General features: G+C 38.9%; 1 protein-coding gene across 3 annotated transcripts in view; it reads right to left on the bottom strand.

The window, feature by feature from the left end:
- PLXDC2 (plexin domain containing 2) overlaps positions 1 to 25,541 on the bottom strand; it is a 448,647-nt gene that overhangs the window by 217,750 nt on the left and 205,356 nt on the right. For all 3 annotated transcript variants that reach the window (XM_060659212.3, XM_060659214.3, XM_060659211.3), the window contains one exon: positions 1,052 to 1,198. In XM_060659212.3, the coding sequence (XP_060515195.2) occupies positions 1,052 to 1,198 (147 nt within the window). The remainder of the gene's footprint in view (positions 1 to 1,051; positions 1,199 to 25,541) is intronic.

Genomic DNA, 25,541 nt, shown 5'->3' with positions numbered 1-25,541 from the left:
TGAGTGTGGGCTTGGCTGCCTAGGCTAACAGCTGAGTTTCATCACTTAGTGGTAGCTGGAGGCCTCTAGGCAGCTTATTTGATTTTTCCCCTTACTCAGTTCTCTCATCCACAATACCTGGATGGCAAGCATATTTAAATCATAGGGTTATTATGAAGATTGAAAAGCTAATCCATGTAAGCATTCGGCCTGACAGGTACAATAGGATACCACTGACCAAGGAAGGTAAGTGAGGCCTGAATTGATATCCTGTCATCCTCACTATACAGAAACTACACCTCGTTACAAGTTACATTACTTGTTTAAGGAGCCAACGCTGGTAAAGGATAAACTCAGGCTGAAACATGTTCGTAGACTTCCAGATTTATTTTTTTTTGCCCTTTATATCAAACTTTTTCACTGAGATACCTAATTTGGTTATCTGAATCATAAATGTTTCTGGTGAAATCTTTTTCAGACCAAGAAAGTAATAAACCATGCAAAATGGCAGATGCCAAATTCATGTGACTTTTTAAAAAATGTTCTCGGGAGGCCTGGGTGACTGAGTCGGTTTAGCGGCTGACTTCGGCTCAGGTCATAATCTCATGGTTCGTGGGTTCCAGCCCCGTGTCAGGCTCTGTGCTGACAGCTTGGAGCCTGGAGTCTGGTCCGGATTCTGTGTCTCCCTCTTTCTCTACCCCTCCCACACTCATGCTCTGTCTCTGTCTCACTCTCAAAAATAAACATTAAAAATTTTTTAAATGCTCTCTAAATTCATAGATTAAAAGAAAACAAAATCATCCAAGAGCAATCTCAACTTTGAATATTCAATTCATTATCTTACTAGAGAAATTAATGGTTAATTTAATTAATTAATAGTTAAATTGATAGTGGCTTCTCAAAATAATTCTTCTTCACTTTCTATAATACCTTATATTCAATTATGAATCTAAATTGCAATTGCAGAACTAAATAGTAGAACGTGATCATAACAAACAACATTTATATGCCAATTAAAGCAAAAATTTTTTCATAGCAGAGAAAAGGAAACTCAAAATGTCAAAGCACTTACCGCAGCTTGCCGGTGAGTATTGGACAAAATTCCATGGATCTTCACTTTGTCTTTTTCCATCTGGTCTATGTTCACCCACAAATTCCGGCTGGCTGAATCGGAGGGACCATATATCCGAGATATATAGTAATTGTGATCTGTGTCCTCCTGTAATAAAAGAATAATGCACATCAAGAACAGAGATAGCATGGAAGAAACTTGAAGGCATTACGCCAAGTGAAAGAAACGCGACAGAGAAAGACAAATACTGTCTGTTCTCACATATATGCAGAATCTTAAAGAGGTGAACTCGGGGTGCCTGAGTGGCTTAGTCAGTTAAGTGACTGACTCTTGATTTCAGCTTAGGTCATGATCTCACAGTTGTGAGATCCAGACCCGCATGGGGCTCTAAACTGGGCATGGGGCCTGCTTAAGATTCTCTCTCTCCCTCTTCTTCTGCCCCCCTCGCCCTTCCCACCAACCTTCCCCTGGACTCACACAGGTTTTTGTGCTCTCTAAATAAATAGACAGATATAAAATAAAAATACAATACAATACAATACAGTAAAGTAGCTGAACTCATAGAAAAACAGAGGACAATGGTGGTACCAGGGGCTGTGGGGTGGGGGGTGTTGGCTAAAGAGTACAAATTTCCAGTTATAAGACAAATACGTTCTGGGGATGTAATCCACAGCATGGTGACTGTAGTTAACAATACTGTATTATATACTTTCAGGTAGCTAAGAGAATAGATCTCTCACCACAAAAAATAAATGGTAATTATGTGATGTGATGGAGGTGTTAGCTAATGCTATGGAGTAATCATTTTGCAGTATATAGTACACCAAATCAACAGGATGTACACTTTATTTATTTAAAAAAAATTTTTTTTAACGTTTATTTATTTTTTTTTGAGACAGAGAGAGACAGAGCATGAACGGGAGAGGGTCAGAGAGAGGGAGACACAGAATCTGAAACAGGCTCCAGGCTCTGAGCTGTCAGCACAGAGCCTGACGCGGGGCTCGAACTCACGGACCGTGAGATCATGACCTGAGCCAAAGTCGGCTGCTTAACCAACTGAGCCACCCAGGCGCCCCAACAGGATGTACACTTTAAACGTATACAATGTTCTATATAAATTCTATCTCAATCAGGCTGGGAAAAAAAAAGCATTTAAGTCACTAATACCCAATGTATATAATTGCCAGCATTATACACAGAGTTCCATTAAAAAGAAAAAAAAAAAAGCTCTCAAAAGGAGAAAAAAACCCCACAAAACCCTAGAGATACTGTCCCTAAAATTCTTTAAAAATCAAACAAAAATGATATTATGCAACTAGAAATATTACTATTCTTCAAAATAGCCAGAGGAGTTAAATAACCTCTAAAGGAAGTGAATTAGATTTAAAAATAAATAAAATAAACCTCTTTAGAGGAAATTGTTAAATAAATAAAACACAGAGAAAAATATACACTCTGTTTACAATAGTCTTTTTACCACAGTAATTGTAGGGATCTAATTGCTGCCCAAACAAAATGTCACTTTTGGAGCTATTTACTGAAAACCTGAACTATAATTACTATTGAGTGACAACAAACCCAAACTTCTCTTCTTTAAAACGAGGTCTTTATATGAAGACCTGCTTTCAGTTAATGATCCCAGAAATGGAAATAATACATTTTTCCCCTATAATTTGGGTTATTAAATTCTACTTTTATTTGAATTCTCACTATTGATTATCACAATGGTGCCTGTCACAAAACCTTTAATTTTTGTGCTCTCACTGAATGAAGAGATTTACATGTTTTAAAAGGCAATTTTACTGAGGAAAACCCAGAAAAATCATATGATTCTCGACTAACTTGGACTGCAGTTAATTTTTTCTAAACATAAAATATAATTGTGCTTATCGATTTGAGGAGTCTGCTAGGTAAAATAAATTTAAAAACATTCATGTCTGATGAATGTTTGTACGAATGTAAGGATAATGTTTGTAAGAATGTATGTAGGAATGTAAGAATAATGTTTGCCAAATACAGTGTATGTGATTTGAATCATAAAGTTTAGAATGTGAATTTTGTCTAATGCATTTGTTACTGAAGTGCTAATTGAATAAAATACGATTATTCTTGAAATCTAGTGAAAACAATTCCATGTACCTTTCAAGTCATCAGGCTTCTAGCATATAAAACTGACTACATAAAGGAAAGGAATTTCCTATGCAGCATTCTAAATAGATTTTGTCCCATGACCAAAAGAAAAAATATGACCTTAGATATAAATCTTGATAACAGTGATGAAATGTTAACAGTAAGATAAAAGAAAAAATACTAGGTAAACGTCCAACCTCCAATTGAACTCTGGGTATCAGATACAAATTATGGGTACAACCCTGATGAAAGATAAAAAAAAGTTCTTTAGAGAAAGGAGGAAAAAAAGGAGATACAAAGAAAGAAGCATGAATAAGATTTCATGCAGCCCAAGAGAGATTTTATATCCTACTGGTTTTCTAGCACTCCTTTCCAGAACATTATGACACTGACTGCCTGGGTTCTAGGAGGTAACGAGCATTTGGTTGTGTCTTCGTCACATGTAGAACTCCTTCCTACTGTCTGGTGCTTCACTACCAGAAGCTTTGTGGCGGGTACCCTCCATGACATTGGGCACAAGCCATTCTGCCCATGTCATTGTTACTGGCCACAGTAGCTGGGGGGCACCGGAAGCACACAACCTAAAAGGAACCAATTCATGAGACATGTAGGAATTCAGGTAAAGAGGAGATAACTGCCCTTATTGTGATTGCTGAGATATGTAGGTATGAGACCTGTGACTACTGTGCCACCATTTGCTACCATGAAGAAACCCTGCCTGAAGGCAAAGCAAACATGGATAGAAACAGAGCCATTATCTCTGAAAAAAATAAAAAAAAAGAAAAAAGAAAAGAAAAGAGAAGGGAAGAGAAGAGAAGAGAGAAGGAAAGGAAAGAAAAGCCAGATCAAGTGCATCTAGTGCATTCTGGGCTTGTACACTTAGCTGAACCATTAAATTTTTTAATTGTCAAATCCCCTTAAATAGACACTTTTTTTTTTAGAAAAAGTGTCTGTTTAAGGCTAACATCCAGATGGCTAACAGACACATGAAAAGATGCTCGACATCACTTATCATTAGGGAAATGCAAATCAAAACCACGATGAGATACATTACACCTGTCAGAGTGGCGAAAACGAACAACTCAGGAGACAACAGATATTGGCGAGGATGTGGAGAAAGGGGAACCCTTTTGCACTGTTGGTGGGAATGCAAACTGGTGTAGCCACTCTGGGTAACAATATGGAGGCTCCTCAAAATATTAAATAAAACCACCCTAAGACCCAGCAACTGCACTACTAGGAATTTATCCAAAGGACACAGAAATGCTGAATCAAAGGGACACATGCACCCCAATGTTTATAGCAGTGCTATCAACAACAGCCAAATTATGGATAGAGCCCAAATGTCTATCAACTGATGAATGGATAAAGAAGATGTGGTATATAGACATAATAGAATACCACTCAGTGATGAAAAAGAATGAAATCTTGCCATTTGCAACAACATGGATGGAACTGCAGGGTATTATGCTAAGTGAAATAAGTCAGAGAAAGACAGGTATCATATGATTTCACTCATATGTGGAATACTAGAAACACAACAGATGAACATAGGGGAAGGGAAGGAAAAATAAGATAAAAACAGAGAGGGAGGGAAACCAAAGACTCTTAAATACAGAGAACAAACTTAGGGTTGCTGGAAGAGAACTGGTGGGGGGATGGGTTAAATGGGTAAAGGGCATCAAGGAGGGCACTTGCTAGATTGCTCACTGGGTGTCATATGTAAGAGATGAATTACTGGGTTCTACTGAAGCTAAAACAACACTGTATGTTAACTAACTTGAATTTAAAATAAACAAACAATTAAATAAACAAACATCAAAAAAAAACCCACCTTGAGTTGGATTATTGTCAACCGAAAGAATCCTACCTGACAAACATGTTTTGGTAACTTTCAAGAGACTTACGCAACATTGAATAAGGCAGTCTCATCTACAGATTTATAGATCTTGATAACAAACATGTTTTCAATTCTGGTATTCTAGCTAATTATACAGTAGGAATGGAAACTTGTACCTAAACTGCCGGAAATCATCAAGTCTGAATTACAAATGATAATGATTCATTTAATTTTTCCATGAATCACATATAAGGGGCGTTTTGAAAAAAACAATAAGTTCAAATAAAACTTTCAATTTTTCTCCCTATTTTTTGTATTATTATAAAGAGTTTAGCAACACAGAGATGTGATCTTTAGGTGAATGATGTAATAGAGTCTATCATGCAGCCAAATTACCATATTACCATATAAATACCAAATAGATATTCTCTTTAAAATTACATACTTTCGGTTTTGAGCTCAATATAATTGTTGCAATCAACATATCTAAAATGATTTTGGTATTTCCCTTAACCCCTAAATCTCTATAGTTAATCAAGAAATAGTCTTATAAGGTAAAGGATATCATTATACTTAAATAATGGATTATCTGCAAAAATATACATGATTTTTGTCTAATTACAATCACTGATATGTCTAACTGAAAATAATGTTCATTTTTACTTAAACCAGAGCTTCTCAAGATAATATCACATCTTTGAAAGTACTGAAAAACTAAAGACTAGAGTTTGATGTTAGACTTCTATAGCCCATGCTTGCCAAGTTGTCATGGCAACTTTCATTCAAAGAGGAAGACAATTTATGGTTTACCTAGGAATTTAGAGGCACGAGTTTATAAATTCCAGGGAGAGGTGTTTGGCTCGATTTTTCAAGGAAAGCCATAAAATAGATGTTCTAAAAATGTGACATTTTAGCACTACTAAATTATTCAAACCACATCTTGTCCTTTATAGGAGTAATGGTACTTAAAGAGTTGTCAAAAGCCACTTCAGGCACAAAGATTTCCCTTTTCTGCTCGAAAGCAAACTATACTAACACCATAGAAAATAAAACAAAACACTACTGTGATATGCCTACTTGCCAATTCATTTAGGAAACCAACTGTTACTGAAAGTGGATGGCACAGTAGGTAGCTATAAATCCTATAAATCCATGTTTCTCAAATATGCCTGCAAATGTGCAGCCGTAAACAAAGAACAAACACCAAAAATACAGAGGGAAAAATCATCATGTCTGTACCTAACCATTCTGCATCCATCAACTTACACAATTCTAACCCAAATGTTGTCTTCTCTTCTATTATTGATGTTACGTTGGTTTTATGATGGATAATTTTTATGGGTGCCTCACCCTGTCTTATGCAGTAACAGCACTGGAATTCTAAATTTATTCCACTGAGAACTTAAAAAAAAAAAGGAATAGATTGTATGAACATCACTGTGCTAGTCACTTGAAATATATAATCAAAGTTCTTAGGTATTTAGCGTCAAATCAATTGGTTGCCTCCCAAAGACTGTTTCATAATGAATAAAGGAATATAATGTGAATGGTTCTTACCAAGTGTTAATATATAGCAAATATATTACCTTGTCACATAACATGAGTTCTCAAGGACCACATAATGCTTATAAAGGTTTAAAAGTAGTATTTTAAAATATTATTTGTGTATATTACATTCCTTAAAACCAGAGTTAAAATATAGTTCTCTAGGATCTAAAAAATTAATGTTCATACAAGAAGCTAAAAGAATATGGTACAATAATAAAATAAGAAAAACAGTGAGCTGATAGCACTCAGGGAAATAATTATGGAGATGAATTTATTAGCTGCAATAAGAACGGAATACGCATGACAAAATTCCTATTTAGGGCATAGAAAACAGTCTTGAGACGTGCACACAAATGAAATGGAAAGGACGAAGAAAATAAGTATCTAGGATACATCATATAAACTATAGAAAAAGATCATATATATGATATATACATACATTACATGTATATGCACACACACACATACATGTAAAGACACAGAAATGTATTTTATTTATTTATTTTCATGTTTATGTATTTTTGGTACAGAGGATCTGAAGTGGACTCTGTGTTGACAGCAGAGAGCCTGACACAGGGCTTGAACTCACCAACCGTGAGATCATGACCTGAGGCAGAGTCGGACGCTAAACTGACTGAGCCACCCAGGCGCCCGAAAAGTTTTTTTTTTTTTCATGTATTAGGAGAACAATTATTCCGAGGTAACGAAGACTAGAATCTATATATCATGTCCCAAGAAAAGATACAATAGAATTTTGAATATTAAGAAATTTCCTGGTGAGGGGCAGCAGGGACTTGCACAAATGGCGGGTGTAGGGAGATCCCGTACTCACCTCCTCAGGGACACACCAATCTACAACATATGAATCATTTCCCTCTGAAAAAGATCTGCAAACTAGGTGAGCTGCTTTTCTGCAATAAAGGATAAAATACCACATTGGGATGGGCTGGAGGAACAGAGACGTGGTCTCACCAAAATCCCACCCTGGGTGTGAGGACACACAACAGGGAAAGGTCTCACCTGCTGGGCGCCTGTCCTGGAGGAGCAAGGAGTTGGTGACCCACATTAGGTGCCCAGACACCCCTGGGATCGGCACCAGAGAAATGAGCCCCTAAAATATCTGGCTTGAGAACCAAGAGTGCTGATGTCCAAGGGGCCCAAAGTGCTATAGGAAACTGAGATTCCCTTTTTAAAAGGTTTGAGTTAAGTCTCACTTGCCTCCAGACTGACTAGGAAAAAATAAATAAATAAAAGCAATTTGGAAAGTACCTGGACTATATGTGAAATTCATTTGCTAATCTAAAAGCATCTGCTGCAAAAATACAACTTCATACATACATACACCTGCTGTAATAGGCGGAATGACTGACTAAGCCAAGGCAGCTGCTGTAGTAGGCGGACAGGTGAAACTCTCTCTCCCTGGAGATGGAGGCACTGGGGGATGCCATCTCCGCTTACCCGGCTAGCACAGGTAGGTGAGCTCAAACTTGGCAGCCTCCTGACCGCTTGCCAAGGCAGGCGGGGGTGAGTGGTGGTGGTACTATCTTGCTGAGGCCGGAGAGGGCAGCTGGTGGCAGGGCCCCCTTGTTCCACGGTTGGGGCAGAGGAGGGCGAGTGGTCGTAGCATTCTCCAGCTCCCTAACCAAAGTCTGAGAGCGTGGGCAGTTGCAGTACTTTACCCCTCACCCCGCTCCCTGGCTAGGGTTGGCGAGCCTGAGTGGTCACGGCATTCTGCCACTCCCGACCTAAAGCTGGCAGACGTGCGCGCACACGCACACGCACACACACACGCACACGCGTGCGCGCGCGCACACACGGACAGGGAACTCTCCTGTTGCATTCCTCAAGCCCACAGGTGTGTGCAGTCAAGACATTTTCCCTGCTGTCTTTATGAAGACCCTACACCCTCTAGCTGCCTAGCTAAAGCTAGTGGGTGTATGCAATCCACACAAGGACCCCGCCCCCCCCCCCCCCCCCCCCCCCCGCCTTTAACTGCTTGGCTCCCCAGGGAAGGTAAGAATCAGAAGGATAGTTCCTGAGTTCTTCTCAGGCCACCGTAACCCAGTCGTCCTGTGAAAAAGGCCTATTTAACTTAGTCCAGAGCTTCAGCCTGAGAAATAGGCTTTGGGTTTCGCACACATTTGGAAGCTGAGGAGGTGCCCCCAAAGGATGTAAGCAGGGAGACAGCATACTTGCACACCCACCCCCCTTCCGGCCTCACTACAGCTCAGCTCAACAGAACAGAGTTTAAATACTCATCTGGAGCCCCAAGTTTTGCAACTGTCACCCAGAGGACACCTCCAGATCCCCTGGCTTGGAGGCCAGCAGGGGTTATGATAATGGCCCCACAGGACCATAAGTATTTATACTGTAAAAACTGCTACTAGAGGGTCTGCTTTCTTGTTTCCAGCCTGAAACTAAGTGCTAAATGAGATCCCTCCACCTTGGAATACTGATGGATCTTGGCACACTCTGAAAATCAGGGACATACCAAGAATAAATCAGGGGGGTTAGAAAATCACAAAGAATCAAGAAACCACCAAGATCTAGGACAAGTTTGAACAAGAAGATTCATCATCTACACAAGGCCACTCCTTCAGACTGAGAGAAGTAGCTGTTTCACTACTACTAGAAACTAGGAGTTTCTGTTTCTAATCCAGAGAAACAAACACAGAGAGTCAAGGAAAATGAGGGAGCAGAGAAATATGTTGTGAATGAAAGAAAAAGGCAAAACCCTTGGGAAAAGACCTTAATGATACAAAGATTTCTTTACCAAGTAGATAAAGAATTCAAAGTAATGATCATAAAGATGCCTGCTGAACTCCAAAGAAGAATGGATGAACACAGTGAGAACTTCGACAAAGAGACAGAAAATGTAAGAAAGTATCAAACAGAAAGCATAGAGCTGAAGAATACAATAAGCGAACTGAAAGATATACTAGAAAAATGGAGAGGTTCAACAACAGACTGGAGCGAGCTGAGGGATGGATCAGCAAGCTGGAAGCAAAGCAATGGAACTCACCCAGATAGAGCAGTAAAAAGTAAAAACAAAACAAAACAAAACAACAACAACAACCCACAATGAAATCTTGCCATTTGTGACAGCATGGGTGCATCTTGAGGGCTAATGCTAAGTGAAATTAAGTCAAGTAGTCCACCTATAAGAGAAATCTAAAAAAACAAAAAGTCAGAGCCACAGATACAGGGAACAGATTGGTGGTTGCCAGAGGGTTGAGGTGCAAAATGGATGAAGGGAATCCAGAAATATAAACTTCCAGTTATAAAATAGGTAAGTCACTGTGATGTGATGTTCATCATTAGGATACAGTCCCATGAATAATACTGTATTAACTTTGTATGGCAACAGATGATAACTAGATTCATTGTGGTGATCACTGCACAATGTATACCCATATGGTGGATCACTATGTTGTACATCTGACACTAATATAATATTGTATGTCAATTATACCTCAATACATTTTTTTTAAAAAATCAAAAAATGAAGAAGTCTCACAGACATTTGGAAAGACAAACCAACTTATCCATAAGGGATTTCTTCCTCCATAAGGAGGAAAAAAAGCTTTGATAGTCTGATACTTCTCCATGAGATCCAGTGGAAACAAGGTCTACACAATCACCAAGTAGAAGAAAGTTACGACTCAAGAAGTTTTTGCCCAACAAATCTATAATATAAATATAAAGGCAACAAACATATGTTTTCTTGCTTTCTATCTTTCTTTTTTTTTAAAGATGTGTCTGGAATCTTGGAAACTTGACTGCTGTACATTCTCTTACAAGTGGACCTTGAGAGCTTGTTTGAAGGTTCTAGCAGAGCACACAGCTACTTGTATACCCTTGACTGCAATACATTCCTCATCTATCGGGGAAGGTCATCCTCTTCCACCTACGATGCAGCTTCAGGAGGGACTCACATGGAGCGCTAAGGGAGGAAGGGGACACCTGCTTCGCCAGCCAGATGAGCCGAATCAACCCTGGCAATTAATGAGGTGACAGATGTCACAGCCAGATCACCCTGACATCCACATATTTTTCATAGGTAAAAATACAGAGAGGAAATACCATAAATGAGACTTTCTTAAAATGTAGTACCTAATTATACAATCAAGGGGTGACTCAAACATGGTCACAGGAATGGAGAAGCTCTCGTAAACATACTGATGGTGAGCACCTACTCAACAGAAATTGCATTAAGGGAAATAAGACAATTTCATTATTATGGTTATAAGTCAGAATATAGATGATATGAATCATGAAAATACAAAAACAGTCAATAATCGTATTTCATGCCAGGTAATAGATACATAAATCTAGAGTACAGAAATACAGTTCTAAAAATAATAAGCCCAAATTTTAAATTTTTTATCCAAATTTTTAATTTTAAGAGAACTTTTAATGCAAAAGTCTGAAACTAGTGGCCTACACATGGCATGCATGTCGCCAAAGGACAGCAGATACAAAGTTAAATTCATTATTTTCCTGAAATACAATACAGTGCAATCTCAATTTTACAAAATTGCATCCATCTAAATATAAATGTATACCTCTACTCTCCTATCTCTCTATCCTCTCTGGTTACACACACACACACACACACACACACACACACACACACACAGAAGTATAAAAGATATTTACCATATACCAATTGGTTACCTCTAGGTGATGAGATTTGGGGAAGTTTCTTTTCCCTTAACTGTATTACTTGAAATTTTTAGGATAAACATTATATATGACCACTTTATTTTCTTTGTCTCCACATAAAGCACTAAAAACATATGTGAAGATGCTTGAAAGTATCAATTATTGATTCCCAGAATTAAATCACCAATATATATACAACAGACACAAGACCACAGTTAGTATAGAATTAGTATGATAGGTGCTCTGAAAAGTGCTTAAGGAAGACTCCTTTAACGTACTGTAAATCAGACACCCACATTCAACGTAGAGCTCCAAGGTCAATAACTTAAAATTGCTTTGTGAAATAGTTGATATATAAATTTCCATTAAACCTTTTCTTTTAAAATACTGGCTTCAGTAACCTAATTGATGTAGACTGCAATCTTTTTCTCTACTTACTGTAAATGAAATTAGCACTAAAAGAAACGAAAATATTCATTTCTACTAAATTTTGAGCGAGAGATACTTACAGTTTGAATCTAGAAAATGATTTTATGTTGTAAGCACTTTATAGAAGCATGGCTAAATCATCTCTCTTTGTTCATTCATTTATGCAGAAGTCAATTGTTTCATATGTATAATGTACAACATATTCGTCATGAGAAACATTGTGATAGAATGTATGGGAGATAATGCTAAAGAATTATTCAACAGCACTGCTAGATCTTGGTAATGTCTACAATTCTTTAAAAAAAAATTTAAAGTTTATTTATTTACTTTGAGAGAGTGAGTGAGTGAGCGAGCAGGGGAGGAGCAGAGAGAGCTAGACATAGAATCCCAAGCAGGCTCCACGCTGTCAGCACAGAGCTCCATGTGGGGCTTGAACTCATGAACCGTGAGATCATGACCTGAGCTGAAACCAAGAGTCAGACACTTACCCAACTGAGCCACCCAGGTACCCCAATAATGTCTAGAATTCTATGAGAGACATTTAAAGAGTCGCTCATGTTTTCCTTTTAGCTATATCCTAGTGTAATCTGTGGGCTTATTTCTAGGACATGTTTTCAAAGATATCAGAAAGACATAGCAGGCTGGAGACACAGTTACATTCTGACAAAGAAGAACTGTGGGAAAGGGAAAAGTGGTGTGGTCTAAGACGTTAAACTTGTAGGCAGGTGATTTGATCTCTGGTTCTCACCAGCTCAGCTACTAGTGAGTTCTGTCACTTAGTGAAGGCTATCATGTATTCTGTTCATTACAGTGGATTGAAACTGTGAACTTCTCTGCACACACAAGTCCTCTTTTGCCAGAGGTAAAATTAGGGAGTAGGACAAGCATTCTGGACCTGAAGAAGCTATCCAGTGAAATGAGAGGGGGTTACCAGTTAGTCCTGGAACATTGAGGATGTTATGAGACATAGAATAGACCACATGGAAAGAGATGTGAGATAAAAATCCTACCTGAACCCCCACCTTTCCCAATTACATTAATTAGAAGGTGATCTACAGGGTGTGAGGTGTGGGCAGGTACTTAAGTTATAGGAGTATCTCTTAACAAAAAACAAATGAAAGTATATCACTTTTTTTCACTGGGTTGCCAAAGAATCGAATCAGACCAATATATTTAAATACAATCGAAAGCCTATGAACTGAATTTATAAAGGGGTATTAAATTAGCCCCACATCATTTCAGCATGATAGGAAAAATTACATACTATCTTCAGAGACCCTTCAATATACAGCAGCAAATACTATAGCAATCCCCTCTTCAGATACTAAGAACAATTGCATGGAATACAATTCAATTTACTGTCATAGTGTCAGAAGAACAAAAATCAATTCCTGTATCTCCTGTTGATTATATCAGATTATTGCCCCGATTCTCATTATGCACATCTTCTGCACCTACCTTCATTTCTGCAAGGATTTTTACCTACTTGGTCTATTTGCAGCATGGTCCATCCCCCTAAGCAATCTCTTGTCTATGACTCTTTATAGGCATGGTTTATTTTATCAATTCTTCACAAGACTTTTGTGAAGTGACCCCCAAAACTGCAAGATTACTTAGTAGAGTGTGAGGTCAGATTATTGTGCAAGACATATAATAAGGAATTCTGGCAATATGTCTGTAATTAAACAGTTTCTGTTTTCCCAGTAACAATTTCTCACACGCACAAGATCATTTCTCGTGCTATGGAGAGAAAGGTAACCTGTATAGCCAAGGATACACAACACCCTTATTTGTGATCTTTCAAAATAATAACAACATCAGGAGTCTACAATTCAATTAAACGATTACCTAGATCTCCAGGTGTTTTGAGATGTGGTGGCGTGTGTTCGTGTTGATGTATTTATTAAATGAAGCAGAACATATTTTCCTCCTGAATATAGTACACTTTCATCTGCCTCTGATAGAAAATTTTAAACCCTTTGCAAGAATGATCCTGGGAGACTATTCCCAGGCTTAGTGTGGTCAGAACAAAGAGGTTAGAGAAGAGAGCTTGGGGCAGTTTTGTGTGAATTATTAACATCTTTTATAAATACAAGCACGTGGTCCCCAATCCAACAGTGGCCACTAAAGAGATGCGTCACCAACTTACAAGACCTCACCAAGGGCTCTGAAAATCTAGCAAAATATGTGTGATTGAAAAAAAAAGATTTAAAATGTGTATGAATGTATAAGTGTCTATTTAAATGCACAAATTAGCATTAAAACAATGTAGCCCAAAGGAGGTTTGGGTTGAAGTACAGTTTCTGCCCCTAAATAGCCACTCTAAGTTCCGGGCTTTATTCTGTGTAAGAAGGAGTTAAACAAGGGATGCCTGGGTGGCTTAGTAGGTTAAGGACCTGACTCTTGATTTCGACTCAGGTCATGATCTCGTGGTTGGTGGGACGGAGCCCCATGTGGTATCTGACAGCACAGTGCCTGCCTGGGTTCTCTCCCTCTCTGTGTCCCTCTCCCTTGTCCCTACCCCCCCCTTCCAAAATAATAAGTAAGTTTTTTTTTAAAAGAAAGTTAAACAAGGTGTCTCTCAAAGTGCCTTTCAACTACGGTTCTGAGATCCTATAGCCACAGGCAAATAGGAAGCAATTGCTAGGTGTGGGTCAGAAGACTCTTTGCCTTATATGATATTCACAAAAAAAGCGTGCAGTTTGAAGAGCCAGTATAGGTAGCTAGTTATATAGTTAGCACTGGTACCATTTCAATAGGTACTTAATCATCCTTGTTGATAAGTTGTAACTAGCTCTAAGATTGAAGGCAAATTCATAGACCCGTTGCAGGTGATGTAAGAATCCCTAGGGACACTGTGTGTGTGTCATCCATGCAAAGTGAATCAATCACAGGTCTTGCATACATTTTTTTATGTATGGTCTTGCACACATATATTTTTCAAATACACAAGATGATTGTGATGGGTAAAAATGTGTGATCATTTTACAGTGTTACCAAATACCCTGTAATTCTTGGTATGGTGTATTTTTTTTTAATCAGCTGGAAAGAACCAACAACAATGGTGTGGAGGGCCTCAAAATGTTCTAATAATCAAAAAAGACCATCATAATTTAAAAGGGTGAAAATTTCCTTTCTAGATTTAGCATCTGTGACTGGGCCAGAACTCAGGAACTATACACGTACTATCCTAGTCAGCTTAGGTTGCTCTAACAAAATATCATAGACTTGGTGGCTTACATAACAAAAAATATTTTTCACAGCTGGAAGAACAAGATCAATGTTCTGGCTGATTTGGTTTTGGGTGGGGGTTCTCTTCTTGGCTTATGCACAGTCACCTTCTCACTATGTCCTCACATGGCAGAGACAGAAATTTTCCCTGTGTCTCCACCTCCTCTTATAAAGACAATAATCTCAAGGATTAGGGCCCCACCCTTATGGCCTCATTAATCTTAATTATCTCCGTCTCCAAATACAGTCGCATGAGGGTTAAGGCTTCAACATACGAATTTCAGCAGGACACAATTCAGTCCATAGCACATACAGGTAGTTCCTTTATTAAGTCTGGATCTCTAAAACAGCCCTAGATTTATTACCTTTGAAAATTCATGTCATTCTCTAGTACTAATCAAAAATTGCCATTCAAACTTTCTAATATAGAAGGACTTTTGGAAAATCCACACAGTTCTCTGCTTTGGCCTGTCTCTTAGGGGGAAAAAACCTGAGAAACAGTAGACTATGTATCATTTCAAAAGAATTATAGACAAATTTACTCGGGAGCAACTTTAAAAAATTATAACTCAGTTGAGAATTTTCATATACCAACATCTGTGGAAAATCTGGATGGTTGCTTCCTATCACCTGGTAACTGGTTCACCAATATTCTCATTTCTAAGGTAACTGTTACTATCCCAAAACTATGCAGTCTGGTATTTCAAATGACAGGTTTTAATATACTTTTAATCAACCAGGTTTTTTTTTCATATTAATACTACTTTAATATCGAAGAATGAAACCTTTCTCCAGTCTTTTTTTTCCCCCTAACTTCTTATGTATTTTGTTTGATTGTTATAAATATCCCAGATAACAACAATGAAATAAACATTAGACATTCTGTGTTTTTATGCTTCAACATTCATTGAAATATGAATTCTCCTCAAATATCAGAGATCATCTTGTCCATAATTAGCAGAGAAGGCAATGTTCTGTAGCCTCCAATATTGTAGAACAATTTTCACAAAGAAGTGACGTTCTGAACAAAAAAGCCCTCTGTTTTTAACAGAATTTTGTAGAACTGTCTTGCCTCTAAGCATACCATTGCTATTATCAAAATATGTCTCCAACAGGATGAGCGTAGAAAGTACAGCAATCGAGAAAATTAATTTCACTATTAATAGCTTATATCATGTTATGCTGGTAAAGAGAAACACTGAGAATTTAACCTAACCCAAGTTTATGAGAATGCTACTACTTGTAAATCTAGTACCCAATTTTATTAATTATCTAACTAAAGGGATTGGTAACTACATCTAAAATGAAATTATGTATATAATTACAATAATTATATATCATATATAATTTCATATATATATATATATATATGTCATTGGAATATTGGAATTGCATTATAAAAAACCCAAGGGAGGACAGGTTAAAAAGGGCATATTATTTTTGGCAATGATTTTTAAACCTAGAAATGGTGAAATAATTTACAGGTAAGTCGTGACAATGTCTCTACTTATTTATGTGCTTCAAAACAAGTCCTCATCATAATTTTTGCATCTTCCACAATAAAATCTTTTCTCTAAATAATTTATAACAAGGTTCATATTAGTTTAGTTCTTCTCACTTCCAAAGTTTCTGGTACGCGTTTTAGGGGAAAATTAATATGCGGAAAAAAGAATGGAAATTAGGAGAAAATATCACTTTAAAGCAAATTGATTAAAAAAAAATACAAATCTATGCTTGTTTGACCTGTGGCGAACATACTCTACAAATCCAATAAAGCATGGAAAGAGGCGATGTTATTTAGTAAACTATGAATAAATGGATATACTTGAAGTGCTAAAATGAAGGGGAAAAAAAGTCCCTTTCTTTCAGCTGCCCTTATGAAGAGGTATTTTCAGTAAGCTTCAACAAACATCTAATATTGAATTAGATTCCCACATATTCTTTCCATGAATTCATTTGTTCTATCCTTGCCACGTATCACTGTTTTTTTTGTAGTTGGTCCTTTTTTTTTTTTTTTAATGTGTATTGATTTATTTTGTGGCAGGTTCGCATGGACAGTGCAAAGCCGGATGTGGGGCTTGATCCAATGAACCATTAGATTGTGACCTGAGCCAAAATTAAGAGACAGATGCTTAACTGAGTTACCCAGGTGCCCCTTAATCCTTTTCTTTAAAATAAGCAAATAGGATATCAGGAAGATGGCTGCGTAGGAGGACGCTGGGCTCACCGCACGTCTTGCTGGTCACTTAGATTCCACCTACACCTGCCTAAGTAACCCAGAAAACCACCAGAAGCCTAGCAGAACGGAGTCTCTGGAGCCAAGAGCAGACAAGAGGCCCACGGAAGAGGGTAGGAAGGGTGGCGAGGTGGTGCGGCTACACGGACTGGAGGGAGGGAGCTGGGGCAGAGGGGCGGCCCACCGGCCAAGCAGAGCCCCTAAGTCTGGCTGGCAAAAGCGGAGGGGCTGGACAGAGTGTGTTCCCACAGCAAGCGGGACTTGACATCTGGTAGGTTATAAGCTAACAGCTCTGCTGGGAGAACGGGAGGGCTGGAGGACAACAGGAGGGAGAGTTGTTGAGCCTGGACGACAGAGCTCAGCTTGGTGGGGAACAAAGAGCTCGCTAGCGCCATCTCCCTCGCCCATCCCCCAGCCAAAATCCCAAAGGGAACCAGTTCCTGCCAGGGAACTTGCTCGCTCCGCGCAAACACCCAACACTGTGCTCCTGCGGATCCATCCTTCCAGCGGGTCTGACTCACTCCCGGTGCAGCAGGGCCCCTCCCGAGGCTGATCTCCGAAGGAAAAGGAGCTGAGCCTGCCCCTCCTGCCCCTGTGCACCTTGCCGAACTGCCCCAGCTAATACGCCAGATCCCCAGCACCACAAGCCTGGCAGTGTGCAAGTAGCCCAGACGGCCACGCCACCCCACAGTGAATCCCGCCCCTAGGAAAGGGGAAGAGAAGGTACACGCTAATCTGACTGCGGCCCAGCGGTGGGCTGGGGGCAGACATCAGGTCTGACTGCGGCCCCACCCACCAACACAATTTATTCAAGACAGCACAGGGGAAGTGCCCTGCAGTTCTGCACCACTCCAGGGACTATCCAAAATGACCAAACGGAAGAATTCCCCTCAAAAGAATGTCCAGGAAATAATGACAGCTAATGAACTGATCAAAAACGATTTAAACAATATAACAGAAAGTGAATTTAGAATAATAGTCATAAAATTAATCGCTGGGCTTGAAAACAGTATAGAGGACAGCAGAGAATCTATTGCTACAGAGATCAAGGGACTAAGGAACAGCCAGGAGAAGCTAAAAAATGCCATTAATGAGCTGCAAAATAAAATGGAAATGACCACAGCTCGGATTGAAGAGGCAGAGGAGAGAATAGGTGAACTGGAAGATAAAATTATGGAAAAAGAAGAAGCTGAGAAAAAGATAAAAAAATCCAGGAGTATGAGGGGAAAATTAGAGAACTAAGTGATGCACTAAAGACAAATAATCCACGCATAATTGGTATTCCAGAGGAGGAAGAGAGAGGGAAAGGTGCTGAAGGTGTACTTGAAGAAATAATAGCTGTGGAACTTCCCGGATCTGGGGAAGGAAAAAGGCATTGAGATCCAAGAGGCATAGAGAACTCCCTTCAGACGTAACTTGAATCGATCTTCTGCACGACATATCATAGCGAAACTGGCAAAATACAAGGATAAAGAGAAAATTCTGAAAGCAGCTAGGGGTAAACGTGCTCTAACATATAAAGGGATACCGATAAGACTCGTGACAGCTCTCTCTACTGAAACTTGGCAGGCCGGAAAAGAATGGCAGGAAATCTTCAATGTGATGAACAGAAAAAATATGCAGCCGAGAATCCTCTATCCAGCAAGTCTGTCATTTGGAAGAGAAGGAGAGATAAAGGTCTTCCCAAACAAACAAAAACTGAAGGAATTCGTCACCACTAAACCAGCCCTACAAGAGATCCTAAGGGGGATCCTGTGAGACAAAGTACCAGAGACATCGCTACAAGCATGAAACCTAAGGACATCACAATGACTCTAAACCCATATATTTCTATAATAACACTGAACATAAATGGACTAAATGCGCCAACCGAAACACATAGGGTATCAGAATGGAAAAAAAAAAAACAAGACCCATCTATTTGCTGTCAACAAGAGACTCACTTTAGACCTGAGGACACCTTCAGATTGAAAGTGAGGGGATGGAGAACTATTTATCATGCTACTGGAAGTCAAAAGAAAGCTGGAGTAGCCATACTTATATCAGACAAACTAGACCTTAAATTAAAGGTTGTAACAAGAGATGAAGAAGGGCATTATATAATAATTACAGGGTCTATCCATCAGGAAGAGCTAACAATTATAAATGTCTATATGCCGAATAAAGAAGCCCCCAAATATATAAAACAATACTCACAAACATAAGCAACCTTATTGATAAGAATGTGGTCATTGCAGGGAACTTTAACACTCCACTTACATGGATAGATCATCTAGACACACGGTCAATAAAGAAACAAGGGCCCTGAATGATACAAACAAACGAAAATGAAAATACAACAATCCAAACGCTTCGGGATGCAGCGAAGGCAGTCCTGAGAGGAAAATACATTGCAATCCAGGCCTATCTCAAGAAACAAGAAAAATCCCAAATACAAAATCTAACAGCACACCTAAAGGAAATAGAAGCAGAACAGCAAAGGCAGCCTAAACCCAGCAGAAGAAGAGAAATAATAAAGATCAGAGCAGAAATAAACAATATAGAATCTAAAAAAACTGTAGAGCAGATCAACGAAACCAAGAGTTGGTTTTTTGAAAAAATTAACAAAATTGACAAACCTCTAGCCAGGCTTCTCAAAAAGAAAAGGGAGATGACCCAAATAGATAAAATCATGAATGAAAATGGAATGATTACAACCAATCCCTCAGAGATACAAACAATTATCAGGGAATACTATGAAAAATTATATGCCAACAAACTGGACAACTTGGAAGAAATGGACAAATTCCTAAACACCCACACTCTTCCAAAACTCAATCAGGAGGAAATAGAAAGCTTGAACAGACCCATCACCAGCGAAGAAATTGAATCGGTTATCAAAAATCTCCCAACAAATAAGAGTCCAGGACCAGATGGCTTCCCAGGGGAGTTCTACCAGACGTTTAAAGCAGAGATAATACCTATCCTTCTCAAGCTATTCCAAGAAATAGAAAGGGAAGGAAAACTTCCAGACTCATTCTATGAAGCCAGTATTACTTTGATTCCTAAACCAGACAGAGACCCAGTAAAAAAAGAGAACTACAGGCCAATATCCCTGATGAATATGGATGCAAAAATTCTCAATAAGATACTAGCAAATCGAATTCAACAGCATATAAAAAGAATTATTCACCATGATCAAGTGGGATTCATTCCTGGGATGCAGGGCTGGTTCAACATTCGCAAATCAATCAATGTGATGCATCAAATTAATAAAAGAAAAGATAAGAACCATATGATCCTGTCAATCGATGTAGAAAAAGCATTTGACAAAATCGAGCATCCTTTCTTAATAAAAACCCTCGAGAAAGTCGGGATAGAAGGAACATACTTACACATCGTAAAAGCCATTTATGAAAAGCCCACAGCTAACATCATCCTCAGTGGGGAAAAAACTGAGAGCTTCTTCCCTGAGATCAGGAACACGACAGGGATGTCCACTCTCACCGCTGTTATTTAACATAGCGTTGGAAGTTCTAGCATCAGCAATCAGACAACAAAAGGAAATCAAAGGCATCAAAATTGGCAAAGATGAAGTCAAGCTTTTGCTTTTTGCAGATGACATGATATTATACATGGAAAATCCGATAGACTCCACCAAAAGTCTGCTAGAACTGATACATGAATTTAGCAAAGTTGCAGGATACAAAATCAATGTACAGAAATCAGTTGCATTCTTATACACTAATAATGAAGCAACAGAAAGAAAAATAAAGAAACTGATCCCATTCACAATTGCACCAAGAAGAATAAAATACCTAGGGATAAATCTAACCAAAGACGTAAAAGATCTGTATGCTGAAAACTATAGAAAGCTTATGAAGGAAATTGAAGAAGATATAAAGAAATGGAAAAAATTTCCGTGCTCATGGATTGGAAGAATAAATATTGTCAAAATGTCAATACTACCCAAAGCTATCTACACATTCAATGCAATCCCAATAACAATTGTACCAGCTTTCTTCTCAAAGCTAGAACAAGCAATCCTAAAATTCATATGGAACCACAAAAGGCCCCGAATAGCCAAAGTAATTTTGAAGAAGACCAAAGCAGGAGGCATCACAATCCCAGACTTTAGCCTCTACTACAAAGCTGTAATCATCAAGACAGCATGGTATTGGCACAAAAACAGACACATAGACCAATGGAATAGAAAAGAAACCCCAGAACTAGACCCACAAACGTGTGGCCAACTCATCTTTGACAAAGCAGGAAAGAACATCCAATGGAAAAAAGACAGTCTCTTTAACAAATGGTGCTGGGAGAACTGGACAGCAACATGCAGAAGGTTGAAACTAGACCACTTTCTCACACCATTCACAGAAATAAACTCAAAATGGATAAAGGACCTGAATGTGAGACAGGAAACCATCAAAACCCTAGAGGACAAAGCAGGAAAAGGCCTCTCTGACCTCAGTCGTAGAAATTTCTTACTTGACACGTCCCCAAAGGCAAGGGAATTAAAAGCAAAAATGAACTACTGGGACCTCATGAGGATAAAAAGCTTCTGTACAGCAAAGGAAACAATCAACAAAACTAAAAGGCAACCAATGGAATGGGAAAAGATATTTGCAAATGACATATCGGACAAAGGGCTAGTATCCAAAATCTATAAAGAGCTCACCAAACTCCACACCCGAAAAACAAATAACCCAGTGAAGAAATGGGCAGAAAACATGAATAGACACTTCTCTAAAGAAGACATCCGGATGGCCAACAGGCACATGAAAAGATGCTCAACGTCGCTCCTCATCAGGGAAATACAAATCAAAACCACACTCAGATATCACCTCACGCCAGTCAGAGTGGCCAAAATGAACCAATCAGGAGACTATAGATGCTGGAGAGGATGTGGAGAAACGGGAACCCTCTTGCACTGTTGGTGGGAATGCAAATTGGTGCAGCCACTCTGGAAAACAGTATGGAGGTTCCTCAAAAAATTAAAAATAGACCTACTGTATGACCCAGCAATAGCACTGCTAGGAATTTACCCAAGGGATACAGGAGTACTGATGCATAGGGGCACCTGTACCCTAACGTTTATAGCAGCACTCTCAACAATAGCCAAATTATGGAAAGAGCCTAAATGTCCATCAACTGATGAATGGATAAAGAGATTGTGGTTTATATACACAATGGAGTACTATGTGGCAATGAGAAAGAATGAATTATGGTCCTTTGTAGCAACGTGGATGGAACTGGAGAGTGTGATGCTAAGTGAAATAAGCCATACAGAGAAAGACAGATACCATATGGTTTCACTCTTATGTGGATCCTGAGAAACTTAATAGAAACCCATGGGGGAGGGGAAGGAAAAAAAAAAGAGGTTAGAGTGGAAGAGAGCCAAAGCATAAGAGACTCTTAAAAACTGAGAACAAACTGAGGGTTGATGGGGGGTGGGAGGGAGGTGGGGGTGGGTGATGGGTATTTAGGAGGGCACCTTTTGGGATGAGCACTGGGTGTTGTATGGAAACCAATTTGACAATAAATTTTATATATTGAAAAAAAAAGAAAAAGTTCTGGGGGTGGATGGTGATGACGGTTGCACAACAGTATGAACGTACTCAATGTCACAGAACTGTACACTTCAAAATGATCCTAATGGTAGATTCTGTGTTAATGTGTATTTCATCACAAAAAACTCCTCAAAATTTGTTAAATATTCTCAATCTCAAATTAAATGATTGGTCACTGCCATGTACAAGAACCCATGTAAAAAAGGACAACCATTGATGATTACCCCCCCCCCCCAAATAAATAACAAATAAAAAATAAAATAAACAAATAGTTAATCACTTATTTATGATAACTGGTTAATAAGTGTAGCTAACACATATGATATTCCAAATTCTCAGACTGGCACGTAATCTACATACACATTGAATCCTTACAACTCCCTGAATTATAAAGAAGCTAACGTTCAGAAATACCAAGTAGGTTGCCAGGCATCACAAAAATCCAAGGAATATAAAAACAGTTGTATGTGACTCCAAATTCTATGTTTTTCCACTTCCACAATACGATTTAGATATCAAATATTTTAGAACCTCAAAAAAATTACATTTGGCTGAAATGTTTCCCTGAAGCTCCTTCTCAGGTCTTCTGTAACAGCTCTCTCACTGGTCCCAGCTTCTCTACAGCGGGGAGTAATCCTTTTTATTTTTTGTTTTATTATTTTTATTTACTTTTTTTTTTTTTTTTTGAGAGAGAGAGAGAGAGAGAAAGAGCATGAGTGGGAAGGAACAGAGAAAGAGGGAAAGAGAGAATCCCAAGCAGGCTCTGTGCTCAGCACAAAGCCCGATTGATATGGGCTCCATCCCACAACTGTGAGATCATGATGTAAGCTGAAATCAAGGATCTGATGCTTTGCTTAACTGAGCCACCTAAGTGCCCTGGGAGCAATCCTTTTTGAAGTAATCCTTTTAAATAAGCAGAAATCTGATCAAATCACTCTCCTGCTCTAAGACTTCTCATTGCACTCAGAACAAAATTCAAAGTCCTTACCAACACACTGCTTTTGACACAGCCATCTCTTCAACTTCATTTTCGCCATCACATTCCACCCCAATCACACTGGCTTTCTTGGTATCCCATGAATATGCCAATATGCTCCTAAATCATACTATGCACCTGCTGTTTTATGCAGCTGGAATGGTTCTCCCCTATTCTGTCATGCTTTATTTCTTAGTCTGTTGTAATTTCCTTTATAACACTTTTTTAAATCAGACTTTTTATTTATCATCCCTCCCACCTTTTAACCCTCCCCCCTGCCCGGGGGGTTAATCTCTATGTTCTCCGGGGTTAATCTCTATATTCTAAGAATTAGGCATTGGCTGGTACATGATAGACATTCAATACATGTTTATTTGTGTTAGAGCTTCGTTGTATTTTGCAAGGCTAGTTTCTTTGGCCTTATCAGTCCTAGAAAAGACGTCACAGTCGTAGATCCTCCTTAACAGAAAAAAAAAAAAAAGTGGCAGATCATACACACGCCCATCCAATTTATTCATAAGTATATTTTGTTTACTTTTTAGTTTACTCTTCTTGAAATTTTTGAACTCTGTTACAAAAACACCCAGCCACTTCTATCAGTAATCTACCGGTGGATAACAACCCCAAACTTCATGGGTTGAAACAACTATCCATTTGTTCAGGAGTCTGTTGAGGTAGATTGGGCTCAGCTGGGCACTGCTTCTGTTCTACACGGTGTCAGCTGGGTTCACTGCTGGTTTGTGCCAACTGGCATGTTGGCTGGGGGCTGGCTGGTTCCAGATGTTGTTGGTCACATGTTCAGGGCCTTTATCTCCATGTGCTGACTCATTCTCAAGGGGCCTAGATTGGGCTTCTTCAAAGTAACAGAATCTAAGAGGGGAAAGGCAGCAGCTGCAAGACCTCTAGAGGCATTCTTTAAAAGTGAAACAACATCACTTCCATCTTGTTCTTTTGATCAGAACAAGTCACAAGGCATTGCCTGCAATCAAGGGGTGAAAAGATCCTGCGTCTTCTATAGAAGGGACTGTGGGAATTTTTGGCCTTTTTCAACCCACTAGGCCATCACAATTTTCTGTTCCTGAATGGTTGAGCTGTTTGGCTAAGTGTAACTATGGTTCTACTCTGCTCCCCAGGAGATACTGTGCCATATCTACTGTGTATTTTGACAATAACATTGAGTAGCTTCCATTTTATTCATCTAAAGGGGCTTTCATTTGGCAGAGAAGTACTTTTTTAAAAAATTTATTTATTGTTTAATTTACATCCAAGTTAGTTAGCATACAGTGCAACAATGATTTCAGGAGTAGATTCCTTAATGCCCCTTACCTATTTAGCCCATCCCCCCTCCCACAACCCCTCCAGCATCCCTCGTATTGTTCTCTATTTTTAAGAGTCTCTTATGTTTTGTCCCCCTCCCTGCTTTTATATTCTTTTTGATTCCCTTCCCTTGTGTTCATCTGTTCTGTTTCTTAAAGTCCTCATATGAGTGAAGTCATAAGATATTTGTCTTTTCCTGACTAATTCACTTAGCATAATACCCTCCAGTTCCATTCACATAGTTGCAAATGGCAAGATTTCATTCTTTTCGATTGCTGAGTAATACTCCATTGCATACACACACACACATACACACACACACACACACACACACACACACACACAAATATATATATATACCACATCTTCTTTATTTATTTACCAATGGACATTTGGGCTCTTTCCATACCTGGGCTATTGTTGACAGTGCTGCTATAAACATGGGGGTGCATGTGCCCCTTTGAAATAGCACACCTGTATCCCTTGGGTAAGTACTTAGCAGTGCAATTGCTAGGTCGTAGAGTAGTTCTATTTTTAATTTTTTGAGGAACCTCCATACTGTT

This window comes from Panthera onca, chromosome B4, assembly GCF_046562875.1.
Source record: "Panthera onca isolate mPanOnc1 chromosome B4, mPanOnc1 haplotype 2, whole genome shotgun sequence".
NCBI classification, from domain to species: Eukaryota; Metazoa; Chordata; class Mammalia; order Carnivora; family Felidae; genus Panthera; species Panthera onca.
The sequence above is the reverse complement of the archived record's forward strand: the minus strand, read 5'-3'. Positions and strand labels throughout refer to the sequence as shown.